At 36.1% G+C, this 25,008-nt stretch overlaps 2 protein-coding genes and 1 pseudogene across 2 annotated transcripts; 2 read left to right on the forward strand and 1 right to left on the reverse strand.

Moving 5' to 3' along the window:
- The first annotated feature begins 4,357 nt into the window (after positions 1-4,357).
- LOC143539008 (uncharacterized) lies at positions 4,358-7,673 on the forward strand. The gene is made up of 3 exons (XM_077032437.1): positions 4,358-5,043; positions 6,727-7,285; positions 7,406-7,673. Exons 1-3 carry the CDS (start codon positions 4,358-4,360, stop codon positions 7,550-7,552), a joined length of 1,392 nt encoding a protein of 463 aa, XP_076888552.1. The 3' UTR covers positions 7,553-7,673.
- Positions 7,674-8,788: 1,115 nt separating this feature from the next.
- LOC143539009 (putative RING-H2 finger protein ATL21A pseudogene) lies at positions 8,789-10,071 on the reverse strand (annotated as a pseudogene).
- A 6,393-nt stretch (positions 10,072-16,464) lies between these two features.
- On the forward strand, positions 16,465-18,320 carry LOC143538984 (phosphatidylinositol 4-kinase gamma 4-like). Its single transcript, XM_077032415.1, has 2 exons — positions 16,465-17,784; positions 17,866-18,320. The coding sequence occupies exons 1-2, from the start codon at positions 16,465-16,467 to the stop codon at positions 18,238-18,240; spliced, it is 1,695 nt and encodes a 564-aa protein (XP_076888530.1). The 3' UTR covers positions 18,241-18,320.
- Positions 18,321-25,008: the final 6,688 nt, after the last annotated feature.

The raw sequence follows: 25,008 nt of genomic DNA on the forward strand, positions 1-25,008 counted from the left end.
AGCGTTGTCGGTCTCGGTCATTGTGGCAGTAATTCGACACGATTTTGGTCGGTTTTGATTACGCTCGTTGCAGTACTGGAGCTATAAAAAAAAATATAAATATGAAGGTGAACTGATGGCCAGGGGGCGTCAGACGGTAAACTTGCGCGTTGGTAAACCCGAGCGTTGAAGAGGCAAGTCTACTCGAATTTGGTCGGTTTCTGCTAGCTTCATTATGATTCCGGAACTAAAACAAAAAAAATTGACATTTAGTCGGTTTCCTTACGTTCGTGATGATAACTAAACTAAATAAAACAAAATAAAAATTACGAACTAATACGGCATCAAAGTTCTATTAGTAATATATTAGTAATAGTAATGGTAATATGGGGTTGCATTGAGATACATATACTTATAGAAGAGCTATTGAACAACATATTTGTTTATACGCTTTACCTAGTCCTAACTCTGTTTTATGAAACATTTATTTAAATTGTGCGCATATGGCCTCTTTTTCACGTATCTTTTTTTTTATCGTAACAATTAAAGCGTTAATGCATTTCACCTGCCAACTCTTTGATGGTATGACATTGTAACGAAAAACAATAATATGCTAATATGTGAAGTATGTTGAAGTTTTTAATTTAAACCGGTATTTATTTAAAACCTACAAGTACCAGTCGATGTCTTGATGTCAGATGAGTTATTTATTAGATGGCATGTTTGCTTGTAGATACCCTACATGGAATAGACTAACTATCAAAAGACCTCTTTTTTTTCATATCCAACTTCAACTCTTTGATGGTATGACACTGGATTCGTAATGTTTGCAGCACATACTTATTCGAGTAGGAGTGTGTCTTGATTCGTAATGTTCGTAGCACATACTTATTTGATATGGAGTTTGTAGGCTCTATCATGTTATACATTTATCACACGTCTTATTCACTGATGATGGTTAAGTGTTTTTTTTTTAAATAATACCACCTTAGTTCATTCCCATATACATTTTTTTATGTGGCATTTAGGATTAAATAGTTAATGATGATATGATAGATTGTCATTATATAAGAATTATGTAATAGAATTTATTATCATAGTTTAATGAGTTTGTAAACAAAGCAGAGTTTTATCTAAGTTTTTTTGGTTAAAAAGCCAACTCTATATCGTATTTTTTGATATTAATGTGTCCATTAATGAGTTTTTTGGTTATTAGTTCTTAAGTCAATAAAAAAGTTGAATTCACTTGCGGTTATTATTGGCTTGAACGAATCATAAAACATATTATTAACAACTTAATTCAATATTTTTATTGCAGCTTAATATTACTCTTATTTTTATAACTTGACAAAGATAGGTTGGAGATTTTCATATTGTAACACATAAAGAACTAATAATGTTTACAATCCCACACACAAATGAAAAAAAAAAACCGTTATACGTAGCTTTCAATTGTTTAAAGCTATAATCGATGCCTTATATTCTTTAACTTCCACCTGCATTAAAAATAAATAAATCACGATCAATAATGGCTAATGGACTTCAAAGTTCACGAGAAACATTCACAATAAATAAATTGACCATATAGAATAATGAAAACCTTGTAAAATATTGTATATTGTTGACAAACTATCTACGCGAGAAAAATAAAAATAGCTACAAAGGAAACCTAATCAAATTATATGTTGTAACTATTGTAGAGATATGACAATAAACCCTAACAATATATTATATCTAACAGTTTGTGGTGTTCATGGTCTTATTCGTTTTGTTTTGATGTAATTTTAAGCCAAACATCTAATTATGGTTTTGAAAAGTAGCAAGCCAAAATAGGTAGTCTGGGTTCTTCTTTTGAATTTACTTTTCTTGTCCAAACCTGTAGTTCGTATAAAAAAATTAACCGATAAAGATACTTGATCGATATAATACGTAGGATACATAAACAAGCTTAATGACAGTTTTAAGCTCCAAACCATTGTAAAACCGTCAAACCCGAATAGTAAAATAAATCCCAAACCACCCAACTTGCTTCCGTTTGGACGTTTTGATATGTGTCAGCAGTTAGGGTGATGAAAGATCGAATTGAACATACCTAGAACAATTGGTTTTGGCACTGATCACAGGAATTTTAATGTCGATCAAGCAGGCCTTTGGAAGTCGGGAGATATCAGAACCGTGTAATCTATCTTTTTCTATCGCAGTTTCCTTTAGGCAGCTACATGTGTTTTTTGCATCTTCATCATAATCTATTTTTCTAGTCACCCTTCCAAGGTTTAGACAACATGGCAACGGCGGAGCTTCGCACACAGGATGACAAGACGGGGTTTTACAAGAGTGGTGACAGTGTTTCAAATGTAAAAGACAAGGCAATAATCGAGCACTAAGACTTTCGCATGAATGTATGTGGCCTTTGACTTGTGTATTTGGCCTTGCAAGGACCAAGAGAATCACAACATAACATATTATTTCGACTACCTTTTTCATGTTTTGTGTTCCTCATAAAAATTGAAGCTACAAAACTAGAATGCCTTGTACTTATATAATAAAATAAATATATGTATGTGTGACAATTCCTATTTCCTACCCATATAACTAACTTTTTCTTGCCAAGTAATTCATTACGAAATCCAACCATTTGATGCATGTATTATATGATTATTCATATAAGTATCATGAACTTGAATGCGTGTGGTATTGTTATTTGTTAATATGTGAGTTATACTTGGTCATAAAATGTCACAGCATGTGCTACTAGATGTTCTTTATCCTTGTATAATAACCTTGTTTAAACATTCATATGGAAATCCGAAAATGATGTATCCTAGTTGTTTAAATCTTTAGTAAACATTAGAGATGTAAACAAAACCAGCAGATACACACAATGCTTTGTTAATTATTTAGATGTTACTTAAATTTTTTAGGCATTGTTTTTGCTGATGACATACATATGTATATATAAACTTTAAGGGAACGCAGTGCGCGACAAATTGGGAGTTTTTTTGGACGACAAGGGGCTACACTGCCCCCAGGCAATAAAAGGGGGTGGGGGGGGGATATAGATTTCTCTCCGGTGTGGGTTTGAAAATAATGATAAAAAATTAAAAAGGGGACGGCAACATCACTACACCTCTAAAATGAACATCGTCCTCGAAAATCCCCCAATTTTGTAGTCCTCCACTACACTAGATAATTAGACATCGATTTACATCAAAGTTGCGTGTGATTTTTGAATAAAAGCCGATTTATCTTAAGAAATTCTAGTTCTCTTTATCATATTTCATTGCATAACTATATTTTTCAATGAAATCAATCATATCATTTTTGTATAATTCTACGGTATATCTAATTTGTATTATTATTCTCTTCTTGATTATAAAATAGATGTGTGCATGGATTGGCTTGAGTTGGTTTGAGCTACAGCCGAACCAGAACTTGAAACTTCGTTTTTGAAATATTTGAAAACTTTTAGTTTCAGTTATTTAAGCTTGAAAATTTTTGGTCCAAACAAAAATTAGCCTGAAATAATGAATTTGTGACAAACTCGTTTTGTTAATCACACAACGCCGAGTAAAAGAAAAACACAATATCGAGGAAAAAAGACACAATGATGAAAATAAACAAAAAACACAATGATCAGAACAATCTAGATATCGCAAAACGAAAACCCAAAATCTAATATTGTAGAGTTGGACAAGACGATTTCAAATTCCAATACAACTACTTTAAGTATAGTTGGAGTCCATTTGTTACTATTTATACGACTTCCTGGTTTTAAAAGACTATGCATTTGAACCCAATATGTTCAAGTTACATAACTATTAAATTGTTATTTGTAATTGAATGAATCTCATCCCCTAATAAGTAAAGTTCTTATGCCCCTTTAGAAACAGGGGTGTGCTAGTAATTTGAAGAGAAAAATAAAATGCTTTTCCCTATTTACTCATTATTTGGAGGTGAATCATAGAACACCAAAAGCTATGCTATCTTATGGACCTAGCATAGGTCACAACTTTTTTTACGAGCCTTCAACTAAGCCCCTAAGACCATCTCTATTAGTGTTTTCGTCAGTGTTCTTGGATGCCATATGGCATTTGGACCCATAAAAATACCCTATCTCTGCTATCTCCTCTCATTCATGTCACAAACCCATTCTTAGTAATCTTTACTTAAAATAAAAAAAAAAAAAAAAACTTTATAAATTCGGTTATAGTAGCCAAAACCGAGCCGCATAACTGTCGGTTTTTGTTTTGATTAGTTAATTCATTTTTTTTCCGTACCAAAACTTTTCTACAAATATCCCAATCAATCCCAAATTACAACCCCTTTAACGTTCACTCATAATCCAATCCAATCAATCCAAACCCTTGTAATCGATTCAATGGATGAATCTCAATCTCAAACTCAATCTCAATCTCAATCTCAATCTCAATCTTCAGTCTACCAAGTAATCACCAAACTATTAAACGGCAAATCCCAAACCCTAAACTTCGAAACCCCAATTATCCCAATCTCTTCAATCAAATCCAAACTCCAAACCCTAACCTCCATCCCACCCCACCACCAACTCCTAACATCCAACGGCAAATCACTCTCCGATGCCACATATTTACACCACCACAAATCATCCTTGCCAACAATCCACCTCTCGCTCCGTCTCCGCGGGGGCAAGGGCGGGTTCGGCTCGTTGCTCCGTGGGGCCGCAACGAAGGCCGGGCAGAAGAAAACGAATAATTTCGATGCGTGTCGGGATATGAGTGGGCGGAGGCTGCGGCATGTGAATGCGGAGAAGCGGATGGAGGAGTGGGTGGCGGAGGAGAAGGAGAGGAAGCTGGAGAAGGCGGCGGAGGAGTTTATTAAGAAGAAGGCGAAGAGTGCGAAGAGAGGCGGTGGTGGCGGTGGCGATGGGGCGGAGAAGTATGTGGAGAAGTATAGGAAGGATTCGGAGAAGTGTAGGGAGGAGGTGGAGAAGTCGGTTAGGGAGTCACTTGCTGGTGGGTTTTTGAAGAAGAGGAAGGGTGAGGGAGTGGAGGAGGAGGATTCGAAAGCGAAGAAGCTTAAGATTTGGTAAGGATTATTATTATTATTATTATTATTATTTATTATTGTTATTATTATTGTGGTTAGTTTATTGAACATTGATTGATTGATAGAAACTTAGGGGTGCAAACGAGTCTAGCTGCCCATGAGCTACTTAAGATCGGAGCGATAAAAAGCTCATTTAGTTATCGAGTCTTGTGTGGGAAGCTCATTTAGGTTAGTTGAGCCTTAACGAGTCTTGTGTATTTTAAATTTTACATCTTTTTAACTTCTATGTATTAATTAGCACTGCGCAGCCGACCTTTGGCTTGTTTATGGTACCACACGAGCTCGGGCTAAGTGTAGGCTCTTTTAAGGTGTTTATGAAAATGTAACAAATTAATTAAAAACGTATATACACTAATTCATAAATAATAAACGAGCTGAGCCAAAGTGTGAAAAAATGATTCATGAGCTGAGCTCAAGCTTTAGAAAAAGAGTTCAGAACGAGCCGAGTTCACGCTTTGTTGAGCTCAGGCTCCGCTTGACTTAAGATTTGGTAAGGGTTATTAATTTTTTTTTATTATTTTCATAAACCTATGAATGATGTAAAATTGTAGATAGAATTAATCTGGTTAAGTATTTGGAGCTTAATGCTAGTTGTTTTGCTAGGGCTTGTGTTTAGGAGTTTAGAGGGGTATTCTTGGTGCAAAATGCAGGGTGAATGTTAAGAAATTATTTTAATTGTTATCTATAAATATATGTTACAATAAGTGAGAAAAGTATATACATTAGTTGTGGCCTGAGCTAGCAACGAGCATGATTTTTTTTAACATTTGATCACTATGTTTTAAATCACACTCAGGTAATCATTTTTGTTTTTTTAAGTCTGGTCGTTTGCCATTTGGAAGAGTTGGTTAGGGCTGAAATCAAGCTGAGCCCGAGCTCACACCGTCGTTTATCTTAATGTGCTGAAATGTTGATTGTTGACCTCTAGCTTGGTTCGTCAAAAGCTTGAGCTAGCTCGTTGGTTGTCGAGCTGGCTCGTTTATTACTTTATTTTTTAAATTTTGTAAATACATTTATTTTTGTATGTTAAATTTTTTGTTGCAATTAATTTATTTTTGTATGTTAGATTTTTTGTTGCAATTTTGGTTATAATTTATATGTTAAAATTTGGGCTTTAGTTTAAAACTAGCCACACTAGAATTCTTAATATTTTTTATTTCTTTTTTCATTAAAAATGTGCCGTAGGTATTTAAGATACAAAGATACACACACACACACACATATATATACACACATGTATTTGGGATTTAATTCTAAACGAGCCACAAGCCGACCTTGGCTTAGGCTCTGCTCGTTTACAGACCAAGCCGGTCCGGCTCGACTCGTTTACAAACGTTCCGATTTGAGAAAGCAAATCACCAGCTTTTTGATCAACCCTAGATTTGGTCGACCCTTGGCAATCATTAATGTTACCGTCATACCATCTTTTTTTTCTCTCTTGAAAGAATGTAATTGTGAGGATAGGCTATGTGTTTTCACACATGTTTTTTCTTTGATCTGGAATTGTGTTTGATGATAATTTAGGTTTTTGCTATTGATGTTATGGTGAGAGGTTAAATGAAATATTTTTTTGATAGAATATGAAATTTTGGATGCTTCAAATACACTGTTGTGTTAATTTGCATCTCAATAACGTGCGTCTGTGTTTGTTATGTTATGTAGGATGGGGAAGAGAAAAGTGGATGACAGTGATAGTGATAGTGACGGTGACGACACGGATGAGGAAGATAGTGATGATGAAATGGGTGCAGAGAACGAGAAATCTGTTGTTACAAACAATGAAAACCGGTCAGACTCGAATAAGGAAGCAGATGGTAGTTTAGCATCTGTAACTGGTGGGAAAGTTGAAGGAGAATCTTCAGTCGGGTGTTCATCCGAGAGTGCATCAGAGGAAGAAAAGGAGACTGTTGCAGATGAACATTTGGGATCCATTAAAGATTCTGAAGATAAACTTGAAGAAAACACAGTGAATAACTCAAATGATTTGGTTCCTCTTGAAATGGAGAAAAACAATGAACCCGAATCTGGTAAATTAGAAGAAAAACAGTGTGAACTTCAAAGCGTTTCAGATGTGAAAGAGGCTGCAACTACTGAAGTTGAAGCTACAATTTCTGATTCTAAAGTGTTGACCGATAAAGAAAGCGTGTCTGTAAAGAGTGACTGTGTTGACTTTGAGAAGCCACTGAATTTTGATGAGTTGAACTCAGCATCAGAGTTAGAGGTATGCTTCAATCTAGACTGATCCTGTCCTTTGCATATGTCTGATGCTTTCTGCATTGTTAAAAATTATCTTTTTAGGTTGGTTCATTGTATGATTTCTTTTATTTTTGTTGACTTGTAGGTTCTTGGCCTGGAAAGGCTTAAAACCGAGCTTCAGGAAAGAGGATTAAAGTGTGGTGGTACTTTGCAAGAACGTGCAGCCAGGCTTTACCTTCTGAAAACCACTCCCTTGGAGAAGCTACCAAAGAAGCTGCTCACTAAGAAGTGATTCACTCGGTTTTGTATCTTATGTTGGAAGGTCATTTGTTCTTTCTGCTCTGTTTATGCGTTAAAACTCTTTGGAAGAACTCTAAACTCTTATAAGTTTCTCTACATGGTATTCTGTTTCAGTGTAATATGTTGTTGACAACTGCGTGCTAATGCGTTATTACTAGTACAAAGTACTTAATATTTTGTTTCAGTGTAACATGTTTACAACTCTGTGCTAAGATGTTTTTACTTAATACTAACCCGAAGTACTTGTCTTTTGGTTCCTTAATGTGCAACTTGATGTTGATCTATGTGTTCACTTTGTAGTTTGTCTATGCTTTATAAACATTAGGAGGTAGGAGACTGTGCTTGCATAAATTAAGGTTCGCTATATGCGTAGCTTAAGTATTTAGTTGACTGTTATTTTGATTCCCATAAATTAACTGCTGTCCTACCTCTCTTGAGTATAAAGTTAATTATGCATGACAATTTTACATTGTTAATGTTTAAACATAAACAATACATATAAATACAACCTAAATCACTTGGTCAAGATCGTAAATACTTTGGTCAAGATCATAAATACAAACACTTCGTCTATCCCAAAAGGTATCAACATCTGACTTGGAACATAGGCAATAATAAAAAAAATGAGAATAATCCTTGACAACATTCAGTATGACTAGTAGTTTGTAATCATTGTTAATGGGCAAATTGCATGGAAGGTAGAGCAATTAAAAACACATAGTTGGTGATGATGAGGTGAAGTGTCAATGTTGCTGTATTTGACTTTGGACCAGTTATCTTAGCAGCCTCCATGTTCTTGCCTCTTTGAATTTTTAATTATTTTTTTTTTCACATATCCAGGCTCTGTTATCTGACCCCCCTTCCACCCATCACTTTCCTTCACTATAAACATACTTCCTGGTGCAAATATTTGGTCACCTTATGCTTTGTAGTTGTACATTGTGCGGCAGTTGGTAGTTAATATTATCTTTAATTGAAAGGTCCTTTTTACCCTTGAAACCAGTTGCATGCTAATGTAGATGAAATGCTTGCTGACGTGGACATATAATAAGTTGAATGATGTATTTGTGCAAAAAAAAAAAAGGTTTTAACAAATTTATTAGTGAAAATCTTATTGACTGTTCTCGGATTTCCGATCTTTTATTATGTTCTTTGAGAAGAACAAAAGCAGGGTGTAACTTCAAGAAGTATTGAACAAAGCAAAAAAAACATATGAACATGTTACAAGTCAACACGAGCCCAGTGTAGGTGAGTTCCTGCAAACAGGACATGTCCCTCGCACCCTAAGCCACTCGTCTATACAGTCAGCATGGAAGCAATGCCGACAGTCAGGTATGCATCTGACAATATCTTCAACATTGTACTCGGTTAAACATATGGAGCATGCTGCTTCTTCATGCCCTGGAAGCCGTTTACTTTCCCCTAGAATCACTTTCGCGTACGACTCTATGGTCAACCGGTCAAGACCATTGACCAAACCGGTGGCAGTCTCTGATGGCGCCATGCTGGAACCGAGTATCCCGTTTCTTGCATCCCACGTGGCCACACTACGGTCCTTACATATGTAACACAACATGGCTATTGAGGCTCCAATGGCTGGTAGGCCTAGGGCTATCGCTACGACTATCAAAGCTATCATCTGATGCTTATTGCCTGAAAATGTAAATCAGTTAGATTTTAGTTCTATTTACGAAAATATGAGGATTATTAAGAAAGATTGTCTTACTTTTTTTGGTATTGTCAAAGCATGCAACTTCTTGCTTTGTGGTATTTGTGTAACCGCAAATCCCGCCAGTTGTTGCGCAGTCTTTACAGTTAGGGTCATCCCATGACAAAGCTATATCCATATTTAGGTTAGATGTGATCCCGCCTTGATCTTGATACGGTGCTATCGGGCTCTGTATAGAACCAATGATCCTACACGCGGTTTGGTTAGCTAGTGCCAAAGCAAATCTCTCAGAAGTGGCTAAAGTAGAATGTGTAGAATTGCTTATGCAACCAACAGTGGTGTGATTAGTCATATCGACCTCAATCGGGCAGGTCAAAAGAGTATAGTTTCGGGTCGGGGAGCCCCAAAAAGGCGAGCCCGAAAGGTCTAAAGTTAACCGCCTGGCAGCGGAACAACCCGACGGGTCGTACAGTTGGATAATTTGCAATCTATAGTCAATGGCTCGGACCGAAAAGTCTCCTGAATTTTGGATGTTTAGTAGTAGCTTTCCTTGTTTGTCGCAACGTAGGTTGAAGCCCGGGTAACCACAGATGCCGGGTTGTTGACCCACCACACGAAACGGGAACCGAACCGAGTATGCATTCGAGCCGCAGAAGGAAATTGGGCAGTTGAACGTTGATTCTGATAATGAAGGTGGGAGAAGATAGAGGATGATTAGGAGATGAAACAAGAGTTTGAAATCCTCCATTGATGTTGATTCCAAGTATGGATAGAGAAGGTTAATAATGAGAACATTATTGCACTAAATCAATATATTTGACTTTTGTCAGGTCAAATGTGTGTCTTTTTGAGCCTATAAACAGCTAACCTACATTTGTTTATAAACAAAAGTCAATGGTTTCTTCCTTCGTATATTTGGGGTAAAGGCTTATATTACATTAAGTTTTTGTTAACACTAGGTATGACATAATGGCAATTATAATTTGATCAAGTGGATGTCCAATGCTATGGATGGTCATATAATAAACCAACTTATGGTAAATATGTTGCATCTATTGTCTTATTTGCGGTAATATAGTTGATTGTTTTTAGAATACTAAAGTATAAACATGTAAACAATAATCACCATCACCGTCAATCGATTCGGGTGTTGCCACGACTCACGGGCCACCTTCTTTTGGACCACCGAACCCATATTCATCTTTGTGGGATTCCAGACGGAAATTAGTGTGTCGTGGGAACTTGAGGATGAAGCAGGAGGTTAGGAAGGCGGAGCGATTGAGAAGCGGGCAGATGGACGATAACGACAGTGGAAATTATCAGGAATGAATTGATATAACTCATCAAAACAAAAACACACACGAAACGAATATTGAATAACTCTTAAACTCCTATTACACTTAACTCGTGTCTCTTTATCAAACTCTAACTCCGTTCATCTCACGTGTTCAATAATGTCTAATCATAACTCGGTTTATATAGACTGGCACTAACTTGTTAACCAAGTCATTACCAATTTTAGTTACAATACAATTAGAAAATATAACTATGTCCTATTTGTCAACAATGGTTCCAACTGAATGAGTCTAAAGGTGAGTATGATACCCTTTACGGCTTTACAGATAAAGAATGAATTTGATATTAACATGATGTTGGATTCACTTAGGTCTGACCAGAACAAATAAATACTTTAGCATTCAATCTCATTCAATTAAAATATTCTATCTTATAACGTTTAAAATATGAATATTTCATTTATGATTACTCACCATTCACATAAAGATAATAAGGCCCTCAAAAACCTATTAAAGTTATTTCATAAGAATTAAAGAAATTAATAGTTCACCGACTCGTGACTCGAAGTCCGAAATTACCAACAAATTAAAAATGGCGGTGCCATAAATACGAGCCACCGATAATTATATCTGTCACACCCCGCTAAAACGGAAATGCGGGTGTGTGACGTCATGTATACCGTAAGCATATGATTATTGCCAACATAATAGCATTAGGATACCAATAGTTTTAAAAAGCGTTTATAAACCATAACTTGTTTTTAAATAAATTAGTTTAAGGTAAAATTTGGATTTCTCGTATATGACCCCAAACATCAATAGGGGTATACAAGCGAAACCCCTCCAAAAGGTATCCTAATTACGCCTTGAGGTCCTGTCTTCATGATTCCTTAAATACTTGTTAATTCCCTGTAAAACGTACGTTTTAAAAAGTCAATACAATGGTTGGTGAGTTCACAGGTTTTGAGACTCGATATGAAATCACGTTATTCATAAAGCATTGAATTGGTTCACAAATAAGTATACGATAACATATTGAAACAAATACGACGATCCTCCGTAGACTAGCTAAATCTACTAATTAATATGACGAACCCTGAGCCTATAACCAAACCACGACTTATATCCTTTTGCCCTGTTCAAATCTTACAGATGGAATATACACACCCTGTTTCGATGCAATATCGGAGGTTAGAGCGCCTAACCTAAAATAGGGGGAAATGTCAACGTCAATAGTACTATCCGTATATTCCTGTGGCTAACTCCGTTAGCTAATGGTTATAGTATGTAAGCAAGGGGCTTATAGCACTATATAGTTCAACTCATGTTCGCATAAGGATTGAGTGTCTTGTTTCTAATTATCGTATATAAAAGTAGTTGTGTATGTCCCCCCCCCCCCGGTGGGTTTATAGAACAGTAAAAGGGGTAGTGAAACTCACCTCGTACGTTCAGCGCTCAATTCGTTAGAAATTTTAGTTTGGACCTGGGTCTGCTGCCTTCACACGTCCTAAACGCGTAAGGTCAGTTAGTTACCGTTATCGGCTCGCAACTCGGTTTATGCTAGTCTTCACCCAACTAGCCGTTTCGCTTATTATATTTGTGTCGGTTGCTTTCACCAACCAGGCGTTTCGTTTATTACATTTGTGTCGGTTGCTTTCACCAATCAGACGTTTCGTTTATTACATTTGTGTCATTGCTTTCACCAACCAGACGTTTCGTTTATTATATTGTGTCGGTTGCTTTCACCAACCGAACGTTTCGTTTGATTTCTGGACGACCCGTTGGTGATAATGTTTTGTATTCTTTCTGAAAGTAAATATTTATATACTTATATAAATATATCATATTAGTGTGGTTTCATTTTGATGTAACTGGCTCGTTTCGCCTTGTAACAAATATATACTAAAACTATATATTTATTTCAAATTAATATTTCTTTAAGTTACGATTGTAAAAGAAATATTTGTACGTTTGTTCAAAAACTCTGAACTGAATTTAGATATATCGTCTTGGTCGTTTAGCTTGTATAAATTATTATTCTTACTTCTAACATATATATATTTTCAAAAATATATATTTAGGTAAAAATCATTATTTTGACACAAAATACCACTTTCTCCATTCCATGTGTATTTTGTCAAGTCCATGTCTTCATTGTCGTTAATAATATATGTTTGCTTTTTTCAACTATAAAATTTATAGCTTATTCAACACCATATTAGGCTTTTTATAAAACTACATAAACGCAATCTCAATACAAAACTTTATAAAAACTTATATTTTGTTACTCAAAATTACAAAACGTGTTTTGGCTAAAAATATACGTTTATATGGCTATTAAAAGTCGCATGTACTCGTTTAAATGTATCTTCTTCAACAAGACTATTTGTACATAAAGTCACTAATTTCACATAGTTTTCCAAATAACCGCTTTCTTAACCAACAACTCGTGTTTTACTTCTTTATCCAAACTTTATATATATTTTTATAAATTCATTCTCCACCTTTCTAATAAACTACTTGTACACAAATATTTTATACAACAACCCATATTTTTAATAACATGAGGTTATATTATATTTATAGGACTTTGTAATTGCTATCTAAGTTAATATTTCCTAATCACCCTTTTTGTCAAAAGAACCCTTTTAACTAGTAGTTAAACACCAAAATTTCCTTTTAACATGTTTTTACAATCATATTTTACAACCCATTCGAATCTTTAACCAAGCTCATATTTAGTAAGCTTAAGCATATGTTTTAACATATTAATACGTATCTTGATCGTCGGGCGTTTGAGCTAGCATAAACACAACATTATAATCATGTAAATATAGTTTTAGAAGAAATTAGCTCACAATGCTATAATGTTGGGGTTCATTTAGGATGAGATGATCGATGAAACAAGAAAACTTGAGCTAGTTCCCACTTCATGATGCTCGATCGGCCTGCCGACTTCATGTTCCTTGTGGTTTCTTTAGATTGAAGACGGCTAGCCTGTCCGGCGCGGTCGGTTTACGGTAAGAGACCGAAGAGCGTTTCGGGTCTAATAGCGGGCTGTAGCTTGTCTCGGGTCTGCTTTGAAGCAATGATTAGGTGATGCTCCGATGGTGAGTGGTGTGTCGGTGGTGGTAGTATACTGGTGGTGGAGGTGGCGGTTGATGGTTTCTATTAACAAGGAGAGTGAGCGTGAGGTGGTAGAGGGAGAAAGGTGGCGGATGATGAGGTGGCTTCAGGTGATGCACTACTGTGGCGAGGGGTGGTGGTACGGTGGTGGAAGGTGGTCGCTGGTGATTTATGGTGATGGTGGCTGTTTCCATGCACAAGGGGTGATTTTCCTTGGTAGCCGGTTGTCAAACAAGAGTGTTTTGTTGTGTGATTTATTTCTTGAAGTGGTGGTTGGTTATATGAAGCATGGTTCTATAAACAAAATCAAGTACAATTGTTGGAGTGTAAGAATGGTGGAAATTAAGAAAATGGAATTGGGTGGGTGGTTTGGATTCTGTCGCATCAAAAGATTAAGAGAAAGTGATCTTGAAGTTGTTGTAATCTAGAATATATATATTTTGTTGATATATAAATATCTACAAGTATGGCGTCTAGTATATGAAAATAGGTTAGGTGATATAAGATGTTGAGTGTACAATGTATATAGTTTGAGAATTTGAATCAATAAGCATGGTTGAGTTGATTGTTGTACCAGAGAGAGACTAAAAGAGTTATAAGAGATTTAATATTGTCTTGACAATATATTAGAAGGAATTGGTAATTTCAATAGTTTATTTACTTTGCCAAATTTTACTCCGACAATAATGAAAGAAAGTGTGCATGAGTTTGTTTTAACAATTTGAATAGTGTAGTGTCCATAGGATTTGGGTTGAGAATTTAGATGCAAATTAAATTCATTAATTGTTAGCCGTAAGCTAGTTATATAGTATCACTTGAATTTAAATTTAGACGTGTTTAGATGTTAGGCATTATCTTAAACGTTCGTATGTTCATGTACCGAAAGTATAATGCAATGTAGGATTTTTAACATACATACTGAACGCTAGCAATTTGTTTCATATTGTTGTTGATATCTTATAAAAATAATTATAAAATATACTTGTAAAACATAGAATTCAACCCTCTTGGTTCATTTAATCATATTCGAGCACTTTAAATAGTTTATCACCAACGTCTGTATTCACTGGGCAAGTTCCATAAGGTCGGCTAATTTAGATAAAAATAAATTACTTATATGCAATGGATCGTGCATATGCGGCCAAAGCTAGACTCGTTGTGATTAAACTTAGCAAAATTTAATCATGTGGGAATTAACGTTAAAAAATTATGATTAGTGTTTGTACGAAAAAAGACTTAATTTACGGAGTGTTACAATATCAAGTATGATTACATACACGAACACACTCCTTGCCTTCCACATACACCAAATTGCCACCAATGCGATCGTATGAAAGACCTTAGCTTTATTCGTAACAAATTACATTTACTCATGCAAGTTTAACATATCCCGGACGGAAAAAAGCAAAAGTGCTCGGGATGCCACACCAATGCAAAACATACTGCGAGATCGCTTGAGCCAGACTACCCGTAACAAACAGACGTTTTACCGTCTCGCCCACTTCCACACAAAACATGGAAGAAATTACCAGAATCGCCAAATTTCTAGAATCTAGACGCTAACGAGACCCAAGAAGGTAGCCTCTTCAACCCGGCTTTAAACGGAACCCAATTATTCCACTCAAAAGTTTAACCCGGGTTCGGCCCGGCCCGGCCTGATCACGGTATACGTTTTTGTAACAGTATAAACTTTTGGTTGAAGCAAAAGCAGCCAATCGTTATTAGCACGTAATTCGTACCATCAACGTTCATCGTTCAGCTTTGAATCCGTCAAATTCTGATTAAAAAATACGTTATTTGTTGATTGCTGCTTAATTGAGCCCGTGAGAATCTCCTATTTCATCCACATTACACTGCAAACTATGTAATTATTATTATCATTATTCATCCTACATACATCAATTGGATATTATTAGGGTTTCGATTCGTAAACTGATGTCCCGAAGGTTTAATTTAATTAGATTCTATAGCCATTGTCGATACCTAGGGTTGCTAGTTTATAATCTTTCACCTAATTTGTGGCATTGACAATAATAATTAGGGGTGTAAACGAGCCGAGCCTAGCTGAGCCAGAGCTATTTTTCTAAAGCTCGAGTTCGGCTAATGAGTTTTTTCAACCTAGGGCTGGACTAGTTTATTATTTATTAATTAATTTATAAATGTTTTAAATTATTTTTATGTATTTGAGAAAAACTTTAAAACGAGCCGAAGCTCGGGTCGAGTTCGGTTGTGTGGTGTGAAATTAATGCATAGAAGTACAGAAGAGGTGAAACTTATATATGCGTAAGGGTTGTTAAGGCTCGACGAGCCTAAGCAAGTTTCTAATATAAGGCGCGAGCTGGGGCTTGATAGTGGCTTGAGTTTGAAAAAGCTTGGCTCGTTTTTGAGCTTTTTTATCGATCCGAGCTTTTGTTAACTAATTTGTATACGTTTATAATTATTTTTACGTATTTGAGGAAAACTTTAAACGAGCTCATGTAGTACCTTAAACGAGCCAAAGCTCGGGTCGAGCTCGGTTGTGCAGTGTGAAATTAATGCATAGAAGTACAGAAGAGGTAAAACTTAAAAAGTTTAAAACACACCAGGCATTAAGGCTCAATGAGCCTAAGAAAGCTTCTTGTATAAGGTTCGAGCTCGGGCTTGATAACGAAACGAGCTTTATTTGAGGCTCGGGCTTGGCTCGAGCTCAAGCTCAAGCTCAAGCTCAAAAAAGCTTGGCTTGTTTTTGAGCTTTTTATTGATCCGAGTTCGAGCAGCTCGGTTCGTTTGCACTTCTAATTGAGTGGTTGATTTGGTTTGGAATTTAGGGAACACATGACAGCAGCCGGTGTAGTTGCAATCAGTCCACATAGTGATGAGACAATTTTGCCATATGATGTTAATATAAACGAGGCGATTACGATTCATCTGGCTGTATCTGGTTTGGTGGTGCCACTTAGGGTTTTGGAATCGGATTCGATTGAGTCGGTGAAGCTTCGGATTCAAAGTTACAAAGGCTTTGTTGTGAAGAACCAAAAGTTAGTCTGCGGAGGCAGGGAGTTATCCAGGAATAATTCTTTGGTTAAAGATTACGGTGTTAGTGATGGGAATGTAGTGCATTTGGTAGTTAGGGTTTCTGATCTTCAAGAGATTAATGTGAAAACAGCGTGTGGTAAAGAGTTTACATTCCGTGTTGAGAAGAATCACGATGTTGGTTATGTGAAACGACAGCTTGCAAAGGGGAAAAAAGGGTTGACTGACATTGATGAACAGGAAGTGTTGTTTAAAGGCGAGCAATTAGAGGATGAAAGACTTGTAAATGAAATTTGCAAGAATAATAATGACGCGGTCATCCATTTGTACGTTAGGAAGTCTGCAAAGATCCGAGCTAAACCTGTTGGAAAGAATTTTGAGCTGTCGATTGTTGCACCACAACTGAACGACATAAAGCAATGTGATCTTGCTGATAGACAGCTTACAAATGGAGCTCATGGTATAGTGTATTACAGGTCCGCTTTTAACAAACCTTTAAACTATGATATTCGGTTGGAGCCGGTTATTGTTAACCCAAAGGCGACTCTCCCGTCTGTAGTACTAGACCTTATTAACTCCACGTATGATGGTTTAACAAAAGGGAATTATCCGATAAGGTCATCCGAGGGTACTGGTGGAGCTTATTTCATGATGGATGCATCGGGTACTAAATATCTATCAGTGTTTAAACCGATTGATGAAGAACCAATGGCGGTTAATAACCCTAGAGGGCTACCCTTATCGGTGGATGGTGAAGGGTTAAAAAGGGGGACAACGGTTGGTGAAGGTGCGTTTAGGGAAGTTGCTGCTTATATTTTAGACCACAAGGGTTTTTCGGGGGTCCCGCCTACGTTTTTAGCCACTTGTTTGCACAAAGGGTTTAACCATCCAGATGGTGTGAAGGAGAAGATCGGCTCGTTACAGATGTTTATGGAGAATAATGGAAGCTGTGAGGATATGGGTCCTGGTTCGTTTCCCGTCGATGAAGTGCATAAGATCTTGGTTTTAGATATTAGGATGGCTAATGCTGATAGACATGCTGGAATTATTTTGACTAGTAAAGGTGAAGACGGTCGGTCTGTTCTTATTCCTATTGACCATGGTTACTGTCTTCCTAGCAGTGTAAGTTCTTTTATATTGTTTTTCAAATATAAGTTATAAACTGTAATACTTTATAATAATATGGCTTTGTTTTTACTATAGTTTGAAGATTGCACATTTGATTGGCTTTACTGGCCTCAAGCGCATAAACCGTTTAATCCTGAAACGGTTAATAACATCAAATCATTGGATGCGGAAGAAGATATCGCGTTACTTAACTATTATGGATGGAATTTGCCCTTAAAATGCGCACGGACTTTAAGGATATCGACTATGTTGCTTAAGAAAGGCGTTGAGAAAGGGTTTACGCCTTTTGTGATTGGGAATATTATGTGTAGGGAGACTTTGAATAGGATATCTGTGATTGAAGAGATAGTTGAAGAAGCAGAAGGTCTTGTTCTTCCTAATTCAAGTGAGGCTGTGTTTATGAAGGCTGTTTCTGAGGTTATGGATCGTCAACTTAATTCGATCTGCTAACGGATGATTATAGGATTATAAGTAAGTAGCATGTACCTATGTTTCTTTTGGTGTATCAAGATCATATTTGCATATTTTTCCCACATGTGGTAATGATGGTGGGTATGTTTTGAATCCTTAAAAAACAGTTGAAAGTTGCCTGCTTTTCATTATTCTTTTGTTTGGAGTGGTTCTCAAACCTGAATTCCAAAACCTGATGATGGTAACTGGTGAAGATCCTTATGATAGATCATATGATGACTCCATAATAAGGTTGTGGGCCATCCATACAAAAAAAAATCATAGGTGGTATTGACTCTTAAGACACCTGTTCACATGGTTGAACTCATGGGTCTAAGGGATGAGCAAAACGGGTACTGGTACAAATCGGTACCAAGTTTCGAGTTTTTGGTATCAGTACTTTCAGAGTTATGCCTTCAATACCGATATTGTACAAGCACTGAACCGAACATTTCACTACCGGTATCAAGAATTTGGGAAAATCGGTACCTACACCTGCTCATGATAGAATCTGTAAATCTTAAGTAATGAAACTAACATAGCTAGCCACATTCGAGATAGGCTTGATCTCCGATTAGCCAATTTGAGATGATAATTCTCCAAACACAAGGTTAAAGAAACCCTAATTTTATAATAATAACATCGACCCCTATTAAACTATTAATAGTTTCACATTTGTTTGTAATAGGAGTCGATGTTATTATTATAAAATTAGGGTTTCTTTAACCTTGTGTTTGGAGAATTGACATCTCGAATTGGCTAATCGGAGATCAAGCCTATCTCGAATGTGGCTAGTTATGTTAGTTTCATTACTTTAGATTCCAGATTCTATCATTAGAATTCAAGTGCCATAATCCACTACTTACATATAAGTCTTACCTAATTTCAACAACAAATTTCTACAAGAAAGAATAAGAGAGTCCTCAACATTCTCACTACACAAAAAGCATCAAACCTAACAAAAAAAAACAGACATCATAAACCAAAGCAACAAAATAACAGCAGAAAACGATACAAACACACATAAACGAAGGGCGTGCGTATATCATGATTACACCACAATCTCTCCATGTCACTCTTGTTCACATTAATCAAGTCCAACACAAAACGTGACGGGTGCCAAAACCCAAGATGTACAATCACAATGACATTAAATGGGGTAATAATTCATCTTATTAACAGCAAAATAAGACGTAAGGGTATTATTATTATTTTTTTCAGGGGTGGGTTTTCTCTTCTGAACTCGATTGGTGTTTTTAATAGAGGCATATTATATGTCAGATATTGTTTAGAATTATCATAATCTTTGTAAATCTTATCTCCAAATAGGAGATATACTTTGTAATCAATATATAAAGGGAGATAATAAATTAGAGGGATTCCAAGGAAAATAATTTCTATCATGGTATCAGAGCATTGCTGTTCATCTCAATTTGTACTTGACACAAGCGAGAACGGGTTTCGTTGAAGTCCGGTAGAGGATTGGTGGAGCGTATAACTGTTGCAATCGTCCGGTATTATTCGGTTAACCCGCCGAGAACTTGCAGCACCAACTGGGTTTGTGACAACAGCACATCAACATTATATAATTGATCAGCTATTGTTTTTACCTCTTGACAGTACGCGGCCATGTCTTTGAAGCTTTTGAGACGCTTATGGGTGAGCTTTGATTGGAGATGTAGTGCCCGAGAACTTTTGTTATCTTGAAAGAGGTTTTCCAAAGCAATCCACGCGTCATAGGCCGTGGTATTTTTCTTCATGACGGTTTGTATGAGGTCGATGGAGATCGTTCCATATATCCACTGTAGAACAATGGCGTCAAGTCGTTTCCAGGAAGCTTCAGGTGGTGGGGTGGCCGGACCTTTGTCTCTGTCCGTCGCCGGTGGCGTAGAGGAGGAAGTTGCCACCCGTGGTTCCAGGCGGTCAGCTACGAGATAGGCTGTGCAGTGGATTTTGAACAACTCCGACCATGTTTCATATTGGGCACTTTCGTTGTCTAAGGTGATTGGGATGAAGTTTTTGATGTTGGATGTAACACCCCGGCTTAAGCGGAAACGCCCGAGTGTGACGTACAGATTGCTCAAACACACGTAGCACTATTAAGTGACCATAATAACATTAATTCATTTAATAAGCCAAGTAACACAAGTTTGAAAGTAACAATACAAGTTCAAACCAAAACATAACCATATAGTTCTTTTATTGAAATACCCTAAGTAATCTAAGTGTCTTCAATACTTCAACCTCTAATCACGGTACCTGTAACATATGTATAAAATATGGTCAGCTATAAATATAGCTGGTGAGTTTCCACAGTTTAAATACGTACATAAAAACCATACAATTCATAGACATGTGATAAACGAGCAAGTAAGTCCTTTCCAGTTGGTACAACCAACGTACTTGGATAATAGCGCAAGTAAGGTCCTTTCCAATTGGTAACAACCAACGTACTTGGATAATGAGGCCCTTTTCCACTCGATACAAATGGACCGAAGTGCAAAGGGGGGCGTATGATCATACTTAATGAGGCTTCCCAATCGTGCAAGTAATATTCGTGCAAGTAATACAAGTAACACACAAGTCCGTATACGAATTGTAGTTTTGGTAATAGAAGAAATAATGCTTGAATTTTTATAAGGATACATATGCTACCCCAAAACATTAAAACATTAAAAGGGGTGTGAAAAACTCACCTTATGAATAAGGTAATAAAAGAAGCTTGAAAACGTTGAAGAATGCAACAACCGAACACGTCACGAAAGCCGAAGCGTGTGATCAATAACTAAAATAGATAAAAATAAGACTCAATCAATAACCTTTATTGATTATTTCATGTTATTTTGTATTCTTCAATTATAATTAACATTTAAGTTTTAAGGGAAATTTGGTTAATAATATGATTTAAGTATTTTAATCGGCGAGAAAATGAAGTTTATATGTTCAAAAAGGTTGAACTTTTGGTTATAAGTTATAGTTATAATTATTACGTTGACTAAACGATTTCTAGGAATTTAAAGTTTACCTTACGTTTATTAAACGATTTTTAGTTACGGTTTATGAAAACGAAAAAACTCTGTTTTTAAGTGTGAAATGGTGAGGTATATTTTATAGTTAATTTACATAATTTTTATTTAATTTAAAAAGGTTTTTATAAATTTATTTTGATTTTTAAATGATTAAAATGATTTAATAATCATTAATAAGCTGAATTAAAAAGAATATATAAAAGTGGGTGTCCGACCCGGGTTTCAAACCCGGGTCTCGATGTTATAAGGTCACTGTGTAGCCAGTTGCTCTAAGCTTCATATTCGTTTGGAAGACAGTTTTGAATACATATATATATTAACAGGTTTTAGTGGTTTTAATTGATAATAATAATAATATAACAGGTTAAAAAAATGATGAGACGACGCGTGACCCGGGTTCGGGTTTCTAACCCGGGTCTCTTGGTTACAAACACCACAGACTAACCAGTTGAGCTATCATACATTAACAGTTTCATATGAAAATCATTATTTATAAACAAAATAGTGGGTTCATCTCCTCTATTTCAAGAACATAAACACTAAAAATTCAATTATCAGTTTCTGTTCATTGATTGTTGAAATTACTTTAGGGTTTTGTTTGTTGGATCAAAACTAACAGAATGTGTATAAAATTTACCTTAAATGATGTTGTTTTGGTCGAAACCCAGTTACCGGAAAATAAAGTATAGAAATCTCCCAATTACAGACAAATCCGTGTATTAGAGGGGGGTTGAGAAGTGTGAGCTAGTTGTGACGAAGGTTTGGGTTCTATTTATACAACTAATCGGAGCGTATAAGCGTCAATGCGTTAATGTGATTACCCAGATTTTCCGGCGTTCATTACGGGATCCATTTAACGATTATGGTATAATTGACTTGTTATTTATCGTATAATATTGACGTCCGATTGTTTTTATATAATTTAATTTGTTTCGAAAACGCGTTTAGGGGTGTACGGCTACCTCTGGCGCCGGATTCCGGCCACCGGAGGTTCGCCGGAAAAAAGGGGAAGACAGTGGGGGTGGGTTGGGATTGTTTTATTTATTATTATATTTTGAACATTTTACACTTTAAACCCTAAAGTTTCATGATCTTTTAAGTTGAAAATTAATATTTAAATTTTCATTTCTAACCTTAAACTTTATAATTTAAATTATACTTTTCGGTTTTGGATTATTTACGTGTTTTAAGCGGGTTATCGATAAGCCTCGAGTAATAAATGAATGAACGTTTGAACATAAATGTCGGGAATACTTTATTAATAATCAATAATACATCGAAACGACCCATCGGGTCGGGTTTACAAATACAAATACGAATCGAAATTTGACGAATGTCACATTGGACACGGTTATGGCTTATGGCTGGATGTATTTTGGTCTCCATGATCGAAGGGAGATGAGAGGAAGATTGTGACGAAATGGTGGAGGGAGAGAGAGGAGCCGCCGATGAAGAGAAGATCCGCTAGGGTTTGGAGAGGAAGTTAGGCTAATGATACCATGAAATTTCCCTGCTTCGGCCTACGCGTTCTCAGGCATTACGAGTATACACTGATGTAGGTTGCCCAGACACTCAACGTTCCATGTCAGGCTACTGTGTCAATTTTGGCGATAATCTATTATCGTGGTCATCCAAACGACAAAGTACTGTTTCCAGATCTAGTGGCCGAGGCAGAATACAGAGGCGTTGCTAACGTAGTAGCGGAAATTTGTTGGGTACGTAACTTGTTATTGGAATTGCATTGTCCTTTATCAGTTGCCACATTGGTATATTGTGACAACATCAGTGCTATCTACCTTTCGGGCAATCAAGTACAACATCAACGAACGAAGCATATCGAAGTGGACATCCATTTTGTTTGGGAACAGGTACATCGTGGCAACGTTCGTGTTCAACATATCCCAACCTGCTACCAGATAGCCGACATTTTCACCAAAGGTCTCCCGAAGATATTGTTTGACGACTTCAGATCCAGTCTCAGCATTCAGCCACCTCCCGCTTCAACTGCGGGGGTGTAATAGAGTCATATTATATGACAAATATTGTTAGAATTATCATTATTTTTGTAAATCTTATCTCCAAATAGGAGATAAACTTTGTAATCAGTATATAAAGGGAGATGATGAATGAGAGGGATTCCAAGGAAAATAATTTCTATCAGTTTTCATCGACCGACTAACCTTGGTTTATTGAGCAATAAATCCTGGGATTACCCGTAAAAGATACACCCAGCCATCTCTATTAAATAAGTAAATACAAACAAACAAATTACTTACCAAAACTTTTAATTGACAATTTTGAATATGTGGAATCAATTACCTTGAGGCGTCCATTCGCTGCTATACTCCACGTCTGTTAAACACATCATCGGTGGCGGATTGATCGTTGAGTAATTAAGTAGAAGTAGATTATTTGTGAAACAATAAAAGAAAAGAAGAAAGCATCGATACAACAAAGATAGACGTGTATAGATTGCTTGTCATCTCTTTGATGAAGCCGTTATGTGTATTTAATGCCAGGAATTGGCAAAATGTGAATGCGTGAACAGTGGCGGAACTTGAACAGTTACATTAGAGAGGCCAAAAATTTTGAACCAATCATAAGGTCATACATATAAAGCAATCAAATTTTTTTCATCAAATAGAGACCATAATCTCAAAAAATAACATGTTCTTGCACATAAATGAATATGAGCTTTTGGATAAAAGGGCTATATATCCTACTTCTGAACCGAAAACCTAGGGGGGGCACAACTCCTCCCCGCCCCCAATAAGGTCCGCCCATGTGCGTGAAAGTGTATCGGAAGGATGATAAGGTTATGTTGTGTATTAGTATATAATTCCTATTAAAGGAAGTTAAAGAATTTATTATTTAAATTGAAATCTGTGACCCATTAAAATCACTCGAAGTGTGAGAATTGAAATATAAATAATTAATAATCTAATAAAGAAAAAGACATTATTATATCATAGTACTAGGTTATGTGCCCGTGTGATACACGGACCGGATATGTGTTATACATCAATTTTTAAATTGTAGTATAGTTAACAATATATGTTATGAGAAGAAAGAAATGAAAGATTATGTTACTCAACTGAAATTACCTCATGAGGAGATTTTAAAAGTTCTAAAATGATACTTCCGTATCTTTACATACTTAATTATCTTTGTTACTAAAATGCAATAGTCTGTTTTTTCTACTATGTACTTTGTAGTATAATTGTGGGAATTAAATCCGGATATGATTAACTTCCAAGTTTTAACTACTTGTAAGTAACTATGACTCTTCCTCATTCAACATGTTACCTTCACCAAATCTTACTCTTGTATACTTGTGTACCAAATTTTAACCCCACGGCCCCTAACCCTCTACATAATAAAATTCCATGTCGCATTATTGATTTTAGTGAGTAATAATACTAATGATTCATAAACATCATATTATCTAAGAAATTTCATAGGAATAAAATTAAACCCCAATAAATGGTTCGCAATAATAACCTTTAATAATGATCTTCCTTTCGTTATAAGCTTAGTTTTTTTTAATGTTAACCCACAAATGAGCTTGTAAACGAATCAAACTTTCAGTGAGTAATTCTTTATGTTCGTTTATCTAATAAACAAACCTGTGTGATATATTGTATAGCGTTTATGTAATTCTATCGGTTTTTATTTTCATTAAATCAGTGTGGTCTATCGATGCAATTGCCAATAGCAAACAACTTTACTACCAGCTACA

The sequence above is a fragment of the Bidens hawaiensis genome, unplaced genomic scaffold (assembly GCF_021521415.1).
Source record: "Bidens hawaiensis isolate Kalapana, Puna unplaced genomic scaffold, B.hawaiensis_p1.1 tig00011791_1, whole genome shotgun sequence".
Classification (NCBI taxonomy): domain Eukaryota; kingdom Viridiplantae; phylum Streptophyta; class Magnoliopsida; order Asterales; family Asteraceae; genus Bidens; species Bidens hawaiensis.